Source organism: Cololabis saira, chromosome 8 (assembly GCF_033807715.1).
Source record: "Cololabis saira isolate AMF1-May2022 chromosome 8, fColSai1.1, whole genome shotgun sequence".
NCBI classification, from domain to species: domain Eukaryota; kingdom Metazoa; phylum Chordata; class Actinopteri; order Beloniformes; family Belonidae; genus Cololabis; species Cololabis saira.
The window spans coordinates 13,421,523-13,444,905 of NC_084594.1; the positions used below are offsets into that span (position 1 = coordinate 13,421,523).

At 37.6% G+C, this 23,383-nt stretch overlaps 1 protein-coding gene across 1 annotated transcript in view; it reads left to right on the forward strand.

Moving 5' to 3' along the window:
- Positions 1–6,225: 6,225 nt before the first annotated feature.
- vapb (VAMP (vesicle-associated membrane protein)-associated protein B and C) overlaps positions 6,226–23,383 on the forward strand; it is a 48,619-nt gene continuing 31,461 nt past the window's right edge. The window contains exons 1-2 of the mRNA XM_061726805.1: positions 6,226–6,505; positions 18,533–18,685. Coding sequence (XP_061582789.1) covers positions 6,448–6,505; positions 18,533–18,685 — 211 coding nt within the window. The 5' untranslated portion in view covers positions 6,226–6,447. The remainder of the gene's footprint in view (positions 6,506–18,532; positions 18,686–23,383) is intronic.

A 23,383-nucleotide genomic window follows, 5' to 3' on the forward strand; every position in this document is an offset into this window, starting at 1 on the left:
ACCTAGGCTACAGATAGCAGCAGAGGATATTTCAGTTGCTATATGGCTGTCTGTCTGTACAGTCGTGCAAGTTCAATGCTATTAAAGCACTTTAAATCAAAGCATTTAGTTTTTTTTATATAAAATAAATACATTTCTATGCAGTTTAGAAGTTTTGGGGATGTCCCTTTTTGGCGCCTGCACTGCTGAAATCAGGCGTTCATTATTTATATTTCTGAAAGGTGGTAACCCTAGAGGCGACCTGCCGGGGGCCCGCGTTAACGGGTCCCCCACGGGCGTCGCAGCTGGGGAGATCCGCGAGAAGGGCCCGGCGCGCGTCCAGAGTTGCCACCGCCGAACCCGACCCCCCCCCACCGGTCCGCCTTCCGCGCGGTGCCGGACACCGCCCCGCGAAAACCCCGCCCGACGACGCGGGGACGCCGCAGGACGAAGGCCCCGCCACTTACAGCGCAGCCGCGGATGTGACGTAATACTCAGAGCGCGCGCGGGGGGCGGGGGGAGAGAGAGAGAGAGAAAAAAAAAAAAAAAAACTCCCAGGATTCGAAATGAAGATTCGAAATGCGCATTTTTAAACGAATATCGAATTTTTGGATTTCGGTTCCGGTTCCAATTTTGGAACCGGGTTTCGGTACCCATCCCTAGTACTGTATGTGTTTCACCTAATGATGATTTGACTAAATACTGTAGTCACATGTCTTTGGGAAGGGGGTAGTGGGAAGGAGGTAGATCCCTCCTGTTTTGCCCCTGTTAGTACAGTAGAGACTGTTTCTTTTGACATAAAAACTCAAAATATTCATCTTAAGAAGATTACCAGTCCACATTTGTGTGACTGAAGCTTTCAAACCAAAACAAGTTGAAAGTTTTATCTTGCATGATTAGTAATATATAATTTAATAATTATATGACTTGGACTTGGACTTTATGTCTGATGTTCATAAAAATGTAAAAGAAATGTTGTGACAAATACCATTCCTTATAAATTTAGAAAAAATAAACAATAAAATAATAATACATTTTATTTAACAGGAATCAAGGTGAGAGATGACAAGGCTGTGGAATAGGATGGCAGAAGTCTGAGAAAGGGATGGAGGCGATTAATGTTGAGTAAATTATTATATATAAATATATATATATATATTATATTATATTATATTATGTTATTGATGTGCGCTTTGAAAGAAAGTGTTGAAGGTGACACCCAGACTCATATATGCATGTATGATATATAATGCAACTGTCTGCAACTTGACCCATAAACAGTTTTCATATTCCACTGTGATCTAAAATCAGTCCAGAAGGAAATTTAGAGCCAAAACGGTATCTTAGCCTGTGATGTTTATTTCATTATATTTTCTGTTTTTTTTTACCCTTATAAAACTGGTTTTGTTCCTACATCAAGTACTGATAGTCAGTCTGAGAACTCTTTCCACCTCTGAGAGTGACTGCAGCTGATATTGGGTAATCTTAGAAGCTCCACTCCTCCAGCTGAAATAACAGCCTGCCCGTATTAGACACGTCTTCACTCTGGATTTAGGTTCCTCAAAGACGAATGGGGTGCTGGTCATCCCACCTGGGCCCCTCCAGTACAATAACTGTGCAATAACCAGGACAGTGCAATAAAACACAACCCCTTTTTATGGCACTGCACTTTTTAGTTTTATCTTTTATTTCTATTTCATCTCTATTTTTACTTTTTTATCTTTTTATCTTGATATGGGTGTTTGGTTTTTGGGGTGTTTGAGTTGTAAATGACTGTGTGTGTGTGAGATGGAGATGTAGATTTCCCTGAGGGAACCTCCTCCCATTAATAAATGGGATTAATAAAGTCATCTGAATCTAAATGTGGGCTCTGGGTGCCCCTCACCCCCTCACCCGCTCAGCCCCCCAGCACCCTCACTCCGTCACCCCCTCACCCCTGCAGCCCCCCCCCTCTCACCCCACCAGGCACCAGCACCCTCACCCCCTCTCCTGGTGTTCTGCCAATTTCTGTTGCTTTGCCAGAAAATGCTACCTAATGGTTTTCTACCTTTGCAGAGCTACAATTTTACTGTGTTTTACTCCCTAGCCCACTTCCTTTTCCCCCAAGTGGTCCTTGTCGCTTGCCAGGCCATCATTGTAAATAAGAATGTTCTTTTTTTTTTTTGGCTTGTTCACCTGCATGCTGGCTCTCTAGTTTTTGGGTTTAGGTAGCGGTAGCGATAGCTTAGCTCAGACTGCGATCAGATCTCAAGATTTAGGTCGATTGCTGTTCGTGTTTTGGATGGCTCCGTGCCGGTTTCGTGCTTTGTTTGTGGTTTTTTGTTGCAGATTTCCAGTGCTTGACGTGTGTCTCCGTGTGTTCCTGCTTCCTGGATTGGCAGTGGATGTCGTCACCCCCCCCCCCCCCCCCCCCCCAAAAAAAAAAAAACACTAGGTTTGTATGTGTATATTTATGTATGTGTACGCATATGTGTGCGTATATATATGTATATATTACATATAGTAATAATGCACATATATACACCTTTGGTTTCTACCGTCATGGTATCAATCAATAATATGTGTGCAGACAAGGTAAAAAAAAAAAAAAAAAATAAGAATGTTCTTAATGACCTGCCTGGTTAAATAAAGGCGAATGACTGAATGAATATCAAATAAAGTGATAGAATTGTTTTTTTTCTTTCTCTTTATCCTATAATGTTCACTAAGTGAAATGCAATTAATGTCATGGGTCGTGTATTTTGAAGGATCAAATCATGGGTGCAGATTCCAGTGGGGACGGGGGGGACATGTCCCCCCCAATTTCTGAAAAACATGAATTGTCCCCCCCAATAAAAATACCCTAAATTATTCAAAACTGAACAAATGTATTTTCAGACTTAAAGGTTGAATATGTAGAATATTTATTAAAAATATATTTCTAAAAAAATAATACATCCACGGTGCGTTTTGAGGTGTACAGAATGAAAGCAATGGGCCCTTTTTTTTTTTTTAGAACTGTTTACCACCATAACATGATCAGTTAGTTTAAACAACTTGTTTAGGGCTCCATATTTCATCCATATATCAATTGATCGTGCATAAAGTAGTCCCATAGGCTAAAAGGAAGATGGTGAGAAGAATTTGAGATGAGTAGACACTACATGCCCAAAACCCTTAAAATTATGATTTACGAATATAACAGTTAAGTAAGCAGTGACACACACTGTTGGCTGTTTAGGACAAATAAACAAGAAAGGTAAGCACAATAAATGATTCCCTGTGCAGTCATTTTTGGCGAGCCTTTACCAATTTATGGCATGGTATGAGTTGCATATTGGCAAAAAATTTAAATCACGTTGGTGTCCCCCCAATCCTGACATCGGATCTGCAGCCCTGGATCAAATACTCAACATCCAGTACTGGAGTTGAGGGGGGATGAGGGGGGATGGCATCCCCCCCTGAAATAAAAATGGTCAAAATCATCCCCCCTGTAAAACTGCCATCCCCCCTTTCCATCCCTTATGTCATTTCATCAATGAATGTGGTTTTACTGCAATTTCAACATTTAGAGTCATCACCAGAAAAATAACACCAGAAAAATAACTTATTTGACAATTTTCACCTGTTTCAAGTAAATTTTCACTTGAAATAAGTAGGAAAATCTGCCAGTGGGACAAGATTTATCTTCTTATTACAAGCAAAAAAATCTTGTTCCACTGGCAGATTTGTCTACTTATTTCAAGTGAAAACCTACTTGAAACAGGTGAAAACATTTTTGTTTTTTCCAGTGTTTTAAGTGTAATGAGATTTTCTTTTACTAACTAGAAATAAGACAAATATTCTTGTTAAGATTTTGAGTTTTTGCAGTGATCCATTTTACTTATCCTGTGAAGGACAGAGTCATATTGATAAGTTCAGAAAACTGTTTTTTATTGTTGTGTTTTGATGTATTTGATGTAAGCCCAGTGGATATTAAAGCTTACCGAAGGCTGCATTTAACGAGAAGGCCCTCGCTGCAGCACCGCGGAAGGGGGCGGGGCGTCGGACATCACAGGGGCGGGGCGTCGGACATCACAGGGGCGGGGCGTCGGACATCACAGGGGCGGGGCCATAGACATATATAAAGACTAGATGACTCGTCCGCCAATGGAGAGCGACGTCGTCACACGGCGGCCATCTTGCCACAGGAGAGCTCGCTCACTTTAACATTGTGTTTAATGGTGCCTGTACTGCAAAACAACCATAACTTACTCAATTCTCAACAGATTTTCAAACTGTGTGGTTTTTATGAACGTCAGAGATGTAGTTATGACACTGCATACTTGTGAATAATTATAAACATTGAAAAACGTACTTTTATATGAAAATAACCAGAAACAGATAGCTATAACATGGTATTTATATTACATCAATATTTCCATAGTATTCTTAGTAACATTTATATTTACATTTATATTTACATTATAACATATATACATATACATATTATTACCATATAACATATGTATATATGTATATATATATATATATATATATATATATATATATATATATATATATATATATATATATATATATATATATTATTACATTATAACATGTTTATATATTATTACATTATGATGTATTTATATCATGACATTATAACATCTGTGTATATATATATACATGTTATATATATATATATATATATATATATATATATATATATATATATATATATATATATATATATATATATATATATATATATATATATATATATGTTATAATGTAAATATTAATGTTACTAAGAATACTATGGAAATATTGATTTAATATAAATGTCATAGCTATCTGTTTTGGTTATTTTCATATAAACGTACTTTTTTCAATGTTTATAGTTATTCACAAGTATGCATACATCTCTGACGTTCATAACAAACCAAACTGTTTGAAAATCTGTTGAGAATTGAGTAAGTTATGGTTGTTTTGCAGTACAGGCACCATTAAACACAATGTTAAAGTGAGCGAGCTCTCCTGTGGCAAGATGGCTTTGGTACAGTCTGCCTTGTACATTGTCCTGGATGCGCAGTTTGACTACTCCGTTGTAAGTACATTTCGGCACTGAAAATTACATCTTCCAGATTGCATTTTATGTTGTGCACTAAAGTGAAATAAGCAATAATTTCAGCTTGACATGCCTGTTCTGCGAAGATGGTGGTGCCTGCTGCTTTTGGAGAACAATACTTTGAACAGGTATAAAAAAGTAGATCATACATCTCAATGACCAAAATTATCTCTGTCTATCTCTCTCTATTCTGTCATTGTTATTGAGTGTCATTGTTTTGCCTATTGTCTGTTGGGCACAAAAAATAGTTTACTTTTGTCTCATACAGGCACTTTGAATTAATTTGATAAATGCTTGTCTTAAAGCAATAGATTGATAGTATTTTATATTTAGTTATATAATCTCATGAATGAATAAACACATTAACACAAAACACCTGCTTTTGTTGTCCTTGTCCCTCTTTTGTTGTTGAAAAAATGTAATTTGTATATATATATACCAATGATTTTTAGTGCTAGCCTACTCATCACACTCAATACCCAATGACAATCTATATATTTTTATTATAATTATGTAATATTAAACATAATAATTATATTACACAAGTATGTTTTATAATCTTATATAATATCTATCTTTGCATATTATGAGTATATATATTAGTGTCACCTTTTGAGTTTAATTACTGAAACAAATTAACTTTTGCACGGTATTCTTATTTTCGGAGATTCATCTGTATAAATGATGACTTTGAATATAAATTTGCATTTGGAAATGGCCACCAGATGGTGCTGTGTCATTTTGATATCACGCCCCGCCCCTGTGATGTCCGACGCCCCGCCCCTGTGATGTCCGACGCCCCGCCCCTGTGATGTCCGACGCCCCGCCCCCTTCCGCAGGGCTGCAGCGAGGGGTACTAGCATTTAACTGCTGCTATGTCATTCCTGCAGTATTTCTGCAGGTGTTTTGGTCAGTGCTATTATTTGTAATATATTATCTTATTTGTAATTAGCACAAATGATCTGTCCCCATATGATAAAATCCACCATCCCCCCTGATTTTTTTTTACAACTCGAATACTGTCAACATCCCATATTATCAATTTTACATCGTGCAAGTCAGAAATCATGGACGTGCCAATCAAACTTTGAAAAATCCACCGTGCGCATGCGCAGAAGCACCAAGCAGCATTCCTCGGCAGGTAGCAGAAACTGACAGAACACCGGACGGCTATGCAGAGGTAGTGACGTCACCAGCCCGACTCCCTTCCTGCTGCATCACAGCAGCGTTTAGCAGTGGACACCACGGCGCCGCTAATTCACTGATAAAACAGCCTCCCCGCGGACGCTGCAGCCCCTGCCAACATCCCAACACGGGGGTGAACCCACAGAGACCTACGGTGCGACAGACAGACCCCCCCACCCCAGCTGTCTGACATGGCCAGGCAGGAGCAGGTTCTGCTGCTGGAGCCGCAGCACGAACTCAGATTCAGAGGTGAGAGGGGAGGGCCCGGTACAGGGAGACCCGCACCGGGGGGAGGCTTTCCGGGACTTGTTGACAATGTTTGCCCTCGCACGGGAGAGCCAAAGCCGGCCTGGTTAGCTGGTTAGCTGATTGGATTAGCTCCTGCCGGCTAAAGCCTGACGCGGTGCTACGCCGTAGGGTACGCAGGGTACACCGTACACTCTGCGTCGGTGTAACGCGGAAGCATGAATCAGCCTTAAGTTAGCCCGGCCCTGTCACACATTTCTCCTGCAGCAACTTCCTCTAAAGCAGTTGAGCATTGACAGGTCAAGAATCATGCATCAGCTCAGTGATAACAGTTCTTTTAAATGCATGACAATATACATTGGTATGGAATAGAATAGAATAGAATATTAGACTTTATTGATCTCCCAGAGGAGAAATTCAATCGTGCAGCAGCCAAAACACACACAAGCTCAACGGTTTATACACAAAATGTAAAATAGAAATCCACAAACCAATAAACAGCTAAATGATATAAAAAGAGCAATATAAAAAGTAGAAAATGAGTATACAAGAGAAAAAAATAGTGTTCTAATGGAATATTAGCATTAACTTCATGTTTATTTGTTGTTTTCTTTTCTTTTATTTCTTTTGCATTTGGATTCCTATTTTGGAAATGACGGAAATAATCAAACAAACTAAGAAACAAACATTACTAAATGCTTTCAGCGCTCATGAACTGACATCCCTAGCAGCCTCGGCTGGCTGCTCTTACCTGCTCTCTGATTGGCTGTCTTGGTCTGCTGGCTGCTCTCAGCTGTTCTCTGATTGGCTGTCCGGTCTGCTGGCTGCCAGCTGTCATCTAATAACTTTACAGTCCTGTGCGGAGATTATGCTATCTAATACCATCAACGTGGTTGCAGCCCTTATCGTCCGGGCTTTATGATTAATAACGTACATTTTTATTTATGCTTGACATCAGGTTGAAAGATGTCACATTGACCAATGTTACATAAACACTTATTATTATAATAATAATAATGATGATAATAATAATAACCACAATGATAATATGCTGTTACAATGCACCCTTCAATAACCTCATACTGCTGCACCTTTCACTTTTAAATTGTATATGTTAATAAGAGCCATTTGTCTATTACTGTTTGTAACTATTTAAATCTGGGTTCAGTGAGCGAAAAAAAACGAAATTAAACAAATTCCCTGTCTGGCATGTTCATACTTGGCCAATAACGTTTATTCTATTCTATACTATTCTATTCTATTGTTCAGGGCTGGGGATCGATTCAAATGTCAAGATTCGATTCTAATTCTTAAGATTCAGAATCCATTATCAAGATTTGGTTCGATCCGATTCTGATATTGATTTGGGTTAGTGTTATTAAAACTGTTTTTTGAGCTGTTGCCTGAATTATATGACTGTAGTTATGCAACATATTCATACTAGTATTATATTGAGATTAAACACCAAGTATTGGCAACTAATGATGCTGTAAGGACCAATCACCTCCCAGAATGCTGATATAACTGCTTTCAGAAACATTGTGGGTCAGAATTATCAATCAGACCCAGGCAGCAAACAGAGTCCGTATGAAATTGTTTAAATTTTTTCCCACATTCCGTTTTAATTTTTTCCTTTTTCTGTGTTTTTCGGTTTTTAATTTTTGAGAATTTGGTTTTTAGCATTTTATGCAAATGTAACCCCAATACAGTATATAATAATGAAATATAGACAATCTATGCAATTATAACTGAAAAATGTAATGCTTTCATACCTTTTAAACATATTTAAAGGCATTAGTTATTCTCGTGACCAACAAAACATTCCCTTTTTTGAGCATAAACAAAAAATTCCCAAAAGTTGTAATTTAGTGATGTAAAAAATCGATCTTTAGACATAAAAATCGATTTTTAGGAATTAATATGAGAATCGATGTAGAATCGGAAAATCGATTTTTTTCAACACAGGCCTACTATTGTTGTAGGCATGACTGTCATTGTATCTGCGTTGGAACAAATTAAAAAGGTCTACATTTGACATAGTAAACCCTTTTCTTGTGGTGTTGCTGACAGATGTCCTATTTTTAGTTTTTTGATTAACATACAGTGAATTCTTGCCTCTTACAAGACATATTTGTGGATCACCTGCTAGTCTTTTAAATGCAACATAACCAGTGATGTTTGGTTTGTGAACCTTTTAAAAGCCCAACAATAACAGCACCAACTTATTTTGATATTACTTAACACAACTGTCAATGATCTTTAGATGATTCTTCTACATACATCAGCATTCATCTTAAGCTCACACAAATAAGGGCTTTTGCTGATCTATGAACTCCAGCTTTGTTTATTTATTGATTATGGTGCGTATCACAATTATGAAGGATTTTGGTAAGCATTGAGATCAATATTGCTTGACACGATTGTTATCCGATTTTGCAAACGGTTTATTATTTTACTAAATTTGGACTTCATGGGACTAAGTTTTCTCAGATAATGAATTGTTATATATTTCTCTGGGTTTTTTTGAAAATTAGGTGATATTTAATGGAGGCAGAAGCCTGTGATTGTGAAGGAAATATGTATTTACAGCACAATATGAAATGAAACTGCTGTCAAACTTGTCTTTTTTTTCACTCTAATTATTTTGTTTCCATTATTTCAAGAAGCCACTATTGTCATTTTAAATTGATTGTACAGCCTTACAAGGACAAACAAAATAGTTTAGTTGCAACAGGAATTATTTGGTACTACTTTTCTTTATATAGCACCCATTTCAAAAATCAGCTTAGGGTACTTTGCAGAGAGATGAAGAAGTTCGGAGTACATTCAATGCAACTGTATTTCAATTAGACCCAGTCCTATTTATAATTCCACAAGAGAGGAAGCTAGTAACTGAAGGCTCTGCCTCCCATTCTGTTTTTGGGAACTCTAGGAACCGCCAACAAACTTGCAGTTGGGGATTGAAGGGCTGCTGGTATAATAAGAAACTATGAGATCTTTACAATGTGATTTAAGCTTGGTTATTTAAGGCTTTTGTTATGATAATAAGAATTAAAAATTCTATTTCAGAATTAATAAGAGGGCACTGACGAGTGAATTTGTGAAATATGACGTCTGCAAATTGTCATCAGAACTCTTGATACCTCATTTTGGATCAGTTGGAGGCTTTACAGGTACATTTAAGGCATGAGAAAAATGTTCGTAATAATATATAGTGAAAGAGGACAATCTTAGAGAATTGTATTATGTGTGAATTAAAAAAAAATCAACAAAACCCATATAAAAAAAATATGTATTTAAGATGAAGTGTTAATGTATTTACATTTCCAGCAAAGGCACTTTCTCATTCTATCTTAGCAAGTCATTGCAAGTCTAAAATTGTTTTGCTTGATTTACCTAGCCTGGCCCGACATCCAAATTTACCTTTTTTGATGCAAAGAATGAGCCCGGACTATTATAACCAAAGACATCCAAAGTGGTGCGTAGTGGAGTACAAATGACCGTTAGCAGTTTTGCATTAAAAACTTGTCGATTCAAGGTGTTATCAGCAATTCTGCAGCTATCTTGCTTGTTGTCGATACCGGCTCACGGAAACTCTGTATGTGTCTTTGCATAAAGCGCACCTCCACCTCACTGTGATTGGTTCTGTTTGCCCTGTACAGTGGAAAGGGCTGGGAGTTGGAGGGGTACCAGGTCCATTTAACAGGGAAGAATTTCTGTGAATTAACTGGGTATGTTTGGCCAGGCTATGATTCATCTTTTAGGCCAAATTCCTGTTAAGTCGTTTTTAAGTCATCATCATTATAGTAGTACAAATCAGACTTTAATACTATTTGCCAGCTCTTGTTTTCCTTGTTTCCACTTGCATATAGAGCAAAGAATCAGGAATTTACTATGATTGCTGTAGAGCATGCATGCAATACTAGAAACTGTGTCTTATTAATCATTTATATTTTGCAGCTTGTTTGTTATCACCACGTCAGGTCAGTTTAACCAATGAAAGTAAAAAAAAAAAAAAAAAAAAAAAAGAAGATAAGCCATTAAAAGAATGTTAGTCTGCCTGTACTTTCCACTTTTCCTTCCAAACAGCATTTATTTCTCATAGAAACATTAGAGATCAGTTTTCAGGGTATTTAAGAGTCATCTAGAATGTCTCGCTCCAGTTTTTCTATGGATCTATGCAGCTTCAGTCAGTGTCTTCTTTCTATTGATATATAACCCTAGACTGTCTCTGTGATGTTGAAACTAGGCTGTTGAGGCTGCAACATCTCCTGCTGGTCCCTGTTCTCCCTGTAGCTATTTTACTGCTGTGGATAAGAATTTGATCCCAAAGTGTTTGTGGAGTATTTTAGAAAAAGCGTTAGCACACATAATCTTGTGTGTTAATGCTTGGTTGTTAACAAGACAGAAGGATTTATGTGTCAAGGTACTCTAGACTATATCACAAATCACATGCATATACTCAGGCCCAAAGTAATATGCTGGCATGCAGTGTGAAACCTCAGAAAATAAATAGTAGGTCTGTTAGTCTCAACTTGGCTCTGGCACAAACCATCTGTGAACCAAATACTCTTAAATACTAGGCACTGGACTTTCTCACATTTTCTACATTTTATTCCGTTGGGGATGGCATTTAAAAAAAAAAAAAAACCTTAACAAACAGCAGCCCCATTCACTATCTGCAAGATATAAAATTTTACTTTTAGCAAGGGCCGCTTCAAATATCACCTTTTCATAATTGTTTTTAACTGTCATTTGTGGTTTTCATGATTTGGATGCTATCCTGAGAAACTTTAAGGATGTAGTAGATCAGGTGTACGGTTTTCGGTGTGGTATGAGCACCTTTTCATTAAAAACGTCAGATGTCAAGCCAAGCTTGTGAAAGTATGAATTTCCTCTCTGTTTTTGCTCAGCGGGGAAGGGAAGTTTCATTTGCTCTGGATGTTTGGTGAGGTGAAACTTAATCTTGAATCTGATGCCTGTGCTAATCGTGACGTGGCTCCATGTTTTCACGCAACAAGACTTTGCTGCTGTTAAATTTATTCTTACTATTATAACTACCTGTTGTGGTGGGCTAATTTAAGTCTTTTTTTAATCTAAGAACTGTCCCTTAAGAAAACAAGCTGCAAAGCCCAAGAACAAAAATAACCCCTGGATAACAAGGGGGATTGAAAATGCATGCAAAAAGAAAAATCTTTTATATAAAAACATAGAACGAAAGAAACCGAAAATAGATACAAAACTTAAAAAAATAAACTATTAGCCAAACTAATACCCATTTTCAAAAAGGGAGATAGACACCTTTTCAACAATTACAGACCAATTTCATTACTATCTCAATTCTCAAAAATAATAGAAAAATTGTTTGTCAATTGACTTGATAAATTCATAGACAAACACAATCTGCTGAGCAATCATCAATATGGGTTCAGAGGTAATAGGTCCACCTCAATGGCTGTGATGGAACTAGTAGAGGAAATTTCAACTGCTATCGAGAAAGGGGAATATACAGTGGGGGTGTTTATTGACCTGAAGAAAGCATTTGATACCCATAGACCATAAACTTTTATTAAATAAATTAGAGAGATGGTGTCAGGTGTAATGTTAAATCGGAACTAGAAAGAGTCACCTTCTGTGTCCCTCAAGGCTCCGTGCTAGGTCCTAAATTGTTCATATTATATATAAATGATATTTGTAAAGTGTCTAAAATAATAAAATATGTCTTGTTTGCTGACAATACAAACCTTTTATTGTTCAGGGAAGAATTTGGAGCAGCTGCTGAATGTGGTGGAAGGGGAACTGAAAAATGTGAAGGCATGGTTTGATATCAATAAGCTATCATTAAACCTAACTAAAACTAAGTTCATAATTTTTGGCACTAAAAAAAAATCAAATAATTAAAATTAGTGGTATGGAAATAGAAAGAGTATACGAAAATACGTTCCTGGGGGTAATAATTGATGATAAACTTAGCTGGAAATCACATATAAATAGTGTAAAATCAAAAATGTTTAAAACCCTAGCAATATTAAGTAAAACAAATTATTTTTTCTGTCAAAGAGCACAGTTTTTGATGTATAACTCACTCATAGTTCTATACATTACTTATTGTGTGGAGGTATGGGGTAACACCTATAAAACAAACACAAACCCTATTTTCCTATTACAGAAAAGAGTTTTAATGATAATTAATAGATTTGACTATTATAAACCAACAAATAATCTCTTTATTAAATATAATACTCTAAAATTCCATGATATAGTAGAGCAGAAAACTGTTCAATTTGCCTTTAAAGCCCAGCAGAAACTACTTTCAAACTACATTCAGGACCTGTTCCAAATAAAAGAAACCCGCTATGACCTGAGGGGGAAACTCATGTTTTTTTTTTTTTTTTTCAATTAAGACATCAATTAAGGTTAGAGAAATATGGAATAGTTGTGACAACGACCTAAAAATATGCAGTTCTATCTTAAAGTTTAAGGAAATGTTTAAAGAAAATATCGTAAATAAATATAAAACACTATAACTATAATGTATATTATCAAAAACATTCTAGAATGTTAAACGTCAATTTTATATTTTGTCTTATTTATTTTTGTCTTCTTTATGCATTGTTTGTTTCCACGGAGTAAAGCTAATGTCTCATATTTAAGCTGATCTTAAGATAAAAAGGATAGGCACTATAAGCTACGGCTTCAGCCTACACCTTTTCGGCTAAAGAAATGTTTATTTTACCTTTTCATCTTGTTTTGTAAAAAAGTGTGTACAAGCCGAAATAAAGATTATTTCATTCATTTTCATTATGGACTGAACAGAACACTTGGCCTATCTAACATCCGTTTGTTGTAATTGTTGAATAGAAATTACAAGGTTATCTAAATAGGAAATGCTAGTTTTACTACTATTTTTAAATGTATTTTGTAAATCAAGGGAGGGAAAATATATTTACCAACTTGCAAAAGTATTATCAAGTTGTTAAATCTGAATCTGCCCATGTGGATTGTCTCATGAAGGCAGAGAACATTGTGTCCTGATTGTTTTTTGTTTTATCTTGATAAATATGTTATTTTATTTAAAAGATTCTCAGTGTGTTGTTGTTTTTTCTTTTTAATGATCTGTTTGGTTTCTTTAGTTCATTTTTCTGCTTACATTTATTCTGAATTACACGAAGTGTATGTGTTTATTTTGTTGGACAGCCAGGTCTACAGAAATAACAAAAGAAAAAGGAAACATCCAACCATTTTTTATAGTGCACGAAAGTACACAATAAATAGACTGCCCCCAATAAAGTCAAAGGTAGTTTAATTAAAAACATCAGAAAAAGATGATTGAGAATTAGTAAAATGTTTTATAATGGTGCTACTAGGAAAACACCAGGGAACAGAGATGGACAGTGATAGTATTGTGAAATAAGGAATTTTAACAGCATGAAAGATTATTGTCATGCTGTTTTGTCCAATAGTTGAGGTTGAGTAGTTCTGAGTATTGCAGTGTGTCTTTTTCTTAGACACACCTCTCACATTCAGTAAGAAAGGTGAAGGTTCAGAGCGAGGGAGAAAGCCAAACGATTTAAATGTCAGCCCAGCTGTCACCAACAGTCACTATTTGCTCTGGAGAAAAACTTGTTGTTTATTCCCATCCCACTAAACATTAGGATGAAATTTCCACCCAACCTCTGCAGTATTCTGTCAATAAAGAAGCCATTACCAAAAATAACAGGAATAAAAATAATGTTGGGTATTGCTTACAGAGAAAGATATTGGTTGAGTTGGGAGATGTTGGCAAGGCTACATCAGTGCGATGTCTTTGAAACTCTGGAGTGCTGTATAAAGTACAGGATTCAACAGTTTCTGGTACTGTGCACATTAATATCACTTCTTTTGACTAGAAAAGGAAACTGGTCCAATTTGCTTTGTGCAGGTTTATATCCCCCTGCGTTCAAGAGCCAACAAAAAAGCTTTGGGAATTTCCAAAGAAACTGAAACATTTGTACAAGATATCGACTGTTAAATCCTTATATTTTTACAGCGGATATAAACTATCCATAGGACCCACTGCTGTTTTCATTAACTGAATTTGATGAGGTATGTGTCAATGTTGATTCATCAGTACCAAATAAAACTCTCCCTAAAATTAAGATATTGCATAGTTGGTCAGTCTGATTATAATTGGAATCCATGTGTTCTTACATATTACAAAAGTCACATGATAAGTTATTTACTGATCACCAATGTATACATCTGCTAAGATGATACTTGTCTGATTAAGGTATTTGGGAGGTTTATTCTGAACAAATTACACAAATAACAATGATAGCAAATTAACAACATGCTCCCAAGATGTGTTTTTGTGGAAAATTGTGTTTAGACCGGTGACGAGTCTGAAGCAAAACAAAATGTAGAAAAGATAAATGAGTCTGAAAAGTTTCTGTCAGCACTGTATTTATTAGGTGATTTATCAGGACGTGAGCAGTAATTTGAGGGGAATTTGGAAATTTCAGGTTCACAAACTCAAACGAAGTCCCTGAGAGATTTAACAAAGAATGGTTGCCTCATGAGTTGTGATTAAGCCTTTTGTATTTTTGTACAAAGACAATACATTACCCATACATTGCTTGCTATTTAAAGGAGTCAGTCCACTTTTTGTAGTCTCGCGCCACATGAATACACTTGTCAGGCTAAGTTCCCCCAGCATTCATTGTATTTATGTCTTCGTATTTGTTTCATTCAATGTAGAGATGTCCGATACCAGTATTTTGTTTTCCAACACTGATTTTGAATCCCGGGCCTCAGATATCAGCCAGTATGAGTACAGAGCCGATGCCATTTTAGAGTTTTTGTTTTTATTATGTGTACTTCTAAGCTAGTATGATTGTCACCAGAGCATCACTCCGCTTTTCTGGGACAACGCATGTACAAACCATCCAAAACTCAACTCATTAAACTCAGACAGAGCTTCTTCTTTTTTTTTTCTTTTTTTTTTTCAATTTTCCCATATTCTCACTCAAAACATTGGACTTGGGGATGTTCCAATTTTCCAGTACCCCCTCAATTGCTTCAGTGATTGACTTGCTTGCATTTGATCTTCAGCTCATTTAATTGGAACCACACTTTAAAAATGAAAAGTTTGATACTCACCAAGTCTGCCGTCAAACTTGAAGACACGGAGCATGTCTCGCTGTCCAAATATCTGTTGTAAAGTTCGGGGAGAGCAGTTTCAGAGAGAAATTCACAACTTGGTCAACTCTAAATGTACAGTTAAGTGGTAAAATCCTATATTTTCCTTGATCAATAGGGGCTGGTCATCCAGGATAACGGATTCCACAATTGTACCTGTTTTTATTATGACTTTATGTACCAGCTCCAAGTTTGGCTGCTGCATTTCCTCCATGTTCTCCTTTGACTTAATAAACTCCTGATGCTCTTTCACCTGATGGCCCCTTAAATACTTAACATGGTTGCTCTTTTTTCATATCACCTGTGGTAACTTCAGCCTTGCATAAAGAGCATTACAACGGGGTGGTAATCTAGTGGCTACAGAGGTGGGCTTGGGTCTGGAGGACCCCGGTTCAAGCCCCGGAATGGCAACCAAGATGAACCACCTTGAGCCCTTGAGCAAGGCTTTAGCCCTAATTGCTCCATGGCGTGTGTGTCTCAGATGTAAGTTGCTTTGGATAAAAGCATTTGCTAAACGACAGTAGTAGTAGTAGAAATAACACTCACAGCTGGCGTATACAGCAAAATCAGTCCAACAACTTTGCAAAACTTTGCTTGTGCTGACCTTTAGAGCAATTAAAATAAAATGTGACTATTAATTGTCTGGTATCAAATAGTGCATAAACAAAAGATAATTTCAGATCCTGATACTCCTTTATTTGTTAGAATAAGCAAATATTTCCCATACTAGTATCAGAATTGGAGATGTTCTTCTTATTCCATAGTTGCCTGGACTCTCATGTACTCTCACAGGCAATGAAAAATACACACGGTTATTAAAATACCTTTTAAACTGTCAAGAATTGCAGAGACTGAATGCTCCCATTTTAGTTTTTCCTTTATCTGTATTATTGACAAGACAGGTGTTTGCAACTTAATTCAGTGGGCCTTTTTAGAGATTTTGAGAGATGTGGCCTGAATCTACAATCCTAGCTGCAAGTAGTAGATAACTTTATCTACCCTGTTTGTTTTTCTTTCTCATAGATGTGCAGCAGAAGAGGCATTGGGATTTTAAGGGTTGTGCCTGCACTATTCTTGGAAATTGCCACTATATACCTAAATAGTAATGATAAAACAATAGAAAAAAACAAACAGATGGTGTCATTTGTGTCCATGACATTTTAATACTCTCCATTTCTCATCAGTATGTTACAGGGTTGTTTAAAGGGGACCTATTATGGCATCTAATACCTATTTTAAACAGGCCTTGGATGTCTTAAAAACAAGCTTTTGATTGTTTTTGCTAAATAAATTAGAAATTCAGCCTCTGAGCCATGTCTGCAGCATGCCAGTGTCTAACCTCATTATCTATGCGGGATTCTGAGTGGGCGGGGAGGCTATGATAATGAGCAAAGCTGCCCGTTGAGTCGACGATGGCTGCCTGCGAAACGTCCATGTTCCAATGTCTTTTTTTTTTTTATTTTTTTTTTTTATTTCTTACTGGCACGCTCATGACTTGGCATGCCAATGCGGCTTGTACATCTTCGGTCACAGTGACGACACTTGAATGCTCCTAGGCTCCCGTCAGCAGTGGCCTCCCTTTGCGCATGACGACGTGCACGTCTAAGTGCGTTGTTTTGCTGCCTCAGATCGTCCAACTTTTTAAGGCCAGCATTTGTGGTGTTTTTCCAGCTGGAACGCTCCAAAGCCTCGAGTTGCCATGTGTCTGGTGAGATGTCACATTGCTTAAGAGTGCTCTTTAGCGTATCTTTCCATCGTAGGAGTTGAGGAGGTGATTGGCTGCCTGAATGATGCGATACACCGCTACGAAAAAATGGTGGAAGCTCCGGCCGGCGGAGTTAGTTGTGGGCGTGGTTTCACGCATCGGAGGCCAACCTATGTAAGTTCAGAATCTGAACGGCTCGTAGAAGCCACATCACACTGGATGGCTCATCCAGGCGGCTGTACAGACACTGCAGAATTTGGTTGCTTTCCACCTTCTCTGAGTTGGCAGGCTGAGGGGAGACCACTTTATATATGTTAAAGCAAGAAAAAACCTGGTTTTCATAATAGGTCCCCTTTAAATCACAAGCAACTTTCAACCAGTTGAAAAAAAGAAATGGCATTGAAGGAATTGTCAATCAAAACCTAATTGTGTTTTGGGGGGAAAAAAGCATCCAATTCAATTAGATTGTTTCCTGATTTGTACGTACAGTTTACTCTGGTTTTAATTTAAAATCAGAAAAAAAACGTTTCAATATAACTGGTACAATGTGATACATCTGTTGAAGTTTCAACTCTTCCTCTGTCCTTGATCATTCAGTTTAAATACTTTTTTTGTTCTGGCTGCATCTATTCCTTGATACTTTATTACATTTTTTTCTCCTTTTTCCCTCAATGTGTTGATTACCCTGCAGCAGCGTATGAGGGATGTACTTTTTGATTAATCTTGATTGGCTGACTTATTTGCTAAGTCTCCTTCTCATTGTCCACCTCAAACTCATTATGAACTTGTTTGAGTTTGTGTGCTCGCGACAGATTTATTCTCCATCGCTCTTGCGTGATTTATATGTTTTTGTAGTGTTTGGCATTTCAGCAACCTGGCCGAGGAATGGTATTTGGAAATCCGTGTGTGTGTGGTCATGGAGACTGGAACTCGTCTTTACCTAACATCAAAAATGAAAGTGATCTTTTTCCACTTTTGATTTATGGTTTTTATTCCTCAGAGGCCTTGTCAGTATTTTGTTTAATCATTATTATTTTTGTGACAGTTTTTTTCCTTCATCCATTGAAATTCATTATTTGTTTTACAGTTGTGAAAAGACTGCGCAAATGTTAATAATTACTATATTCTTGTGTTTACCTTCTTTGTAGGTCCGTTCTCAGACGTGGTCACCGCAATCCTCAAACTCTCCAACCCAACAGAAAGGAATGTGTGTTTTAAAGTGAAGACAACAGCGCCACGCCGATACTGTGTGCGACCAAACAGTGGAATCATCGATGCGGGCACCTCGATCAACGTCTCAGGTAAGCAGCCCTGGGCAATTAAAGGGATTTCATTTTCTCACTTATCTACCTGTAGGAAATTTTAACATCTTTAGATTAAACTAACAGTCCGTTAGACAAAAATGTATTTATTTATTTTTCAAAGGTTTGTATACAATGCCTTTCCAAATGGGAAGAAACTTTCTATCTTGACTGCATTCACTTATGCAGCTCCAGAGAAACGGGTACAGGCTAATGTTTCCATACTGTGCAACCTCTGCCATTTACAGCTCCAGACTCACTTTACAACCTCCCCTATCTGGTGTCAACAACTGGAAACTGTGTCACTGGTGCCTCCAGCCGCCATTCAGCAACAAAGCAACCGAATCCACTCTGTCATTTGTCACCATTTTTCATCTTTACCAGGATGACATGGGTCGCAAGTTTGAGTCTGAAAACGACTTCTTTCCAGAGAATTTAGTCATGCTTGCCAAACATAAAGGCATGATTTGTGACCTACTCCTGCAGATACTCAAATTTTCATTGCATTGTCAAAGCGTTGCAGTTGACTGGATAACAATGGTGTGTGGGTTTCTATCAAGCAGGAAATGTGCCTCTCTAAATTGAATAGGGAATTAAAGGTAGTCGTGTTTCTATTACCCCTATATTTCCCCAAAAGCTAAATAAAAGAAACAAAAAAAAAACTACTGGAAATGCAAATGTTAAAATAAAAGAAAAGGAAAAAAAGCATAATATGAGAAAACCTTTTTTTTTACCCTTTCACATGGTGGTTTTTTTTTGTGCATCTCTGGCAGCACTGGATGTGATGTAGTTGGTCAATTTAAAGTAATCAAAATCTAGTTTACAGCTGTTTTTGGCCTCATTAATATGATGTAGTTGTATATAACACTTCTTAATCATTATGTATTACTGCATTACTTAAAGGCTTTGCCTCTGAATAATGATTTGACTATTGTTGCTACAGCAGTAGTGGCAATAATTTGTCAAAGTCTAAAGATGTTTTTGTCCATCTTCTTCAAAGATGTTCATTTTCATTGATTTGAAGAGAAGTCTAGTAGGACAAGATACAGAGAGAGACACTCAGGATAACAGTTTTTTTTTTATTGATACAAAAATGAACACCAGCAATATCAGGCCAGAAGCTTATACGCCAGTTTTATCATCATTGCATGAAGCTCTTTTGAAAAAGAAAAAAAGTTTTATTTTTATTTTTTAAACATGTATATGGAGAGGATACGAAGGGGGGGTGGCATCTGCTGCAAGTCTGAAATGAGAGAAACACAAGAAAACACACACACAAGCCTTTGGAATCTGCAAGAGAAAAAAAAAAACACACAGAAAGGAGAACAGGCAGAGACACAAACCAACCATTCCAGGGGCCTCATGATCAAAATGTGCGGCGCACAAAAAAACGTGCGTACGCCACTTTCTACGCTCACGGTCGTATGATCAAAAATTGATTTGAACGTGGAAAGTTGCAGTCCTTCACGCACACGCCAAGGCTGGCGTACGCACTTTTCTGAGGTTTTTTCTATTGCCGACACACACTGCAGTGCAGAATATGAGGAAACGTGATGTCAACAATAAGTTCACGACCACATGAAGGACACGACAGCCCCCACATCACCAGATAAATTACACAAGAGTGGAGCTGCAACAATCTCACAATCAACCACATGATCTGAACAAACGACTAAAGGCAGGAGCTCAACGATGGAACCCGCAAATCCCGATGGCAGCTTTGGCTCCGTTAGAGGAACCTGCTGATGCATCAGATCACACCGACCTGCTGGTCCAGGACTAAGACTGGACCATCAGCTGGTTCAGGTACCAAGAAGATCCTTCTGGATCTCTGTCCTGAACTGGACCAGCTGCTCCGGTTCAGACCAACATGATGCTTTCAGCGGGAGCTGCTGACAGGTCGGACATATCACTCGCCATGACGACTGTATGGGACGACTACTGGAGATTAAAGCCAGATCCTAAAACATCCTATAACTGTGTCTGGACAGAAAAACATTAAAATATATTTTGCAGCGAAGAACCGGTTCTGTAAAGTTGTCTTTTCAAATAAAACTAAGATGTCACGGAAAGGTTGGTTGGTACGAACTGATGTGATTCAGCAATGATGAATAAAGTTTTTATTGAATGTTTAGGCGACTTTCAGAGTCTGATAATAGTCGGCTGCAGGTGCTGAAGGATCCAGAAAGTGTTTCTCCGGTGACGGACCGGGATCTAGACCAGTCTCTCCTCCTGCGGATGCAACACTCCTAGTTACAGCAACTTTGCTCTTTATTTCTCACGTTTGCACCTTGATAATCCCGTTGGCACAAGTTGTCTTTCTGCAGCAGATTAATCAGATCGTGATGCTTCATGTTTTAAATATAAATGTATATTGTTCACATTGTTATACTTATGAGAGAGGTGATCGCGGACATCCACAATGTGTAAGACTCAATAAACGTGTACATTGGTCTTAATCCGTTAGTATATAATACGCGTGACAATAAAGCGGAACGAGGAGCCGTTTTTCATCCACCAACTTAAATTCTGGTGTCTGTTCTTAAAATACAAACAAGAAAAGCAGAGTGTAATGATGCACTAACGCTGCCCATAAACATTCACAAACCCGTACGATTATAATAAAACCACAACTCTTCACGGGAACGCAACACAAAGCAAAGAACAACATTACCCATAATGCAATGCAGCTGAAATCGGAAGAAATGCCTCCAAATAATTTTTTCCAGGCCTCAACTTTTGACAGGACTGTCTCCAGCTCACAGCCGATGTTGTTTTTTATTTGTTTTACCTGTTTTTGCAAATTTCTTGTTAAGATGAGCGTTTTTTTATGGATAATTATCTTAATTATTATATTCAAATATATGTATTTGAGGGAGGAGACGGGGCGGAGTGTTGTGCTCCCACATGTGCGCTCAAATCCACGCTGGTTGTGAAGTTCAAAGAAACCTGCGTGGATTTGGGCGTACGCACAGTTTCGTACATTTTGAATTTTTTTTTTTTGCATACGCAAGAATTCCACGCACGGATTCACGTTGAAATCCACGCACTCTTTGTACATGAGGCCCCAGGTGTCTAAAACTAAATCAGGTCTAGGCTACTGCGATTATCTGTCCCCGAAACTGTGGGGTGAGCATGTAGGTGAGTGAGCAGGTGTGTATGTCTGTGTAATTGTGGGTCCGGCTATCAATCCCATGGCCCCCCTGCCCCAGCATAACACAGTTCAATGGAAACTGACCCCCTTTATTGCAAATTCAGCATTTTGCAAAAAAGCGTACTGGAAACGTGACTTATATTTCTGTCATCTATTGCTTTTAAATTATCACTTGAATTCCCAAGATACTTCTAAGGCTGTGTAGGGTGCTTTGAGGGTTTTTTTTTTTTTTTATATATATATATATATATATATATATATATATATATATATATAAATCTTATCATTTTTTCAAAGCCTCATTCTTAGAAAATTGTGACGCATCTGTTGCATGTTGAAGTCAAGTTTGTTCTGTATTTCTGGTCCTTATGTTCTAACAAGAACTCAAAGGTTTCACAGACATCCATTGGCATCTCTGTGAGAAAAAAACTGTCTGCCACAGAATACCTACAAAACCCGCCATGTGTCATTTACTGGCCCAGCAGAGGCTACACTAAGTGCTTTTGAATTTGTACTGTAACTATATATGTTGAATTTAGCTTTGACCACAGGAATGTTATTGAGCTCAATTGCTTTTAACAGCTTTTACTGGAAAAATATGTATCACGAATCTTTAAAAAATCCCCATCTTCACAAATATGAAACCTTTGTGGGAACGTGTCAGATGTTGGTCTGAGATACTCTGGTTAGTGTCATTAACTTCATTAAACTGCCCGTATTCCTGGTTCGGTGTCAGATCTGAACAAGAGACTGATTCCGCTGTCACAACTTAATTCTGGATCCATATTTGAAAAGCATGTTGGTTGGAAAGGCACACCTGACTCCATATGTGATCTTTTCTAATACTTGGAGACCGTCTCAGCTCTTTTACCACCAATTAGGTTTTCATAACAAAACCTGACCTTCAAAGTGGTTGCTGATTCCTTCAAACACGTGGTTGATTGAGGTGCCGATGGCTTGTGTGGGTTATTTCTCATCCTTAAACAGACAGGTTGGTTTTTAGCCACCACTTTTTCCCTTTTTGAATTTAATAGAACAAGACAGCCCCAGGAAAGCACAATCAGGAGTGTGAGTTTGCACGTTGTGAATTTTCCTTCTAGATCTATATCTCTACAGCTCTGTTTGACGATATAGGCCTGAGAAATACCGTAGTTACATCTTTACCAAAAACACAGGATGTGTCTTCCAACATGGTAAAGGAATGAGAAGCTCCTTACTGCATCAGTTCAGGTTCAATAACTTTCTTCCAGCTGAAACATATTAAATGACTGCAATGCTTTTCCAGTGGGAGGCACCTACCTATTTGCCTTTTGCTCTGTAATTACATTTACAGGCCTCAGGCGGCCGCGTCTTTGCATTGTTGTTGTTGTGGTGGTTTTCTTTTTTTAATACCCAAAAAATATATTATGTTTTCCTTGGTTTGCTGCACAGTGACCAGAGTTTTATTTTAATAATACTCTACAAATTAGCCTTGAAGCACCCAGTTACCCATCAAGCTTCTCTATGCTTGTGTGACAAGGTTACTGTTATAAATCAGGATGTAA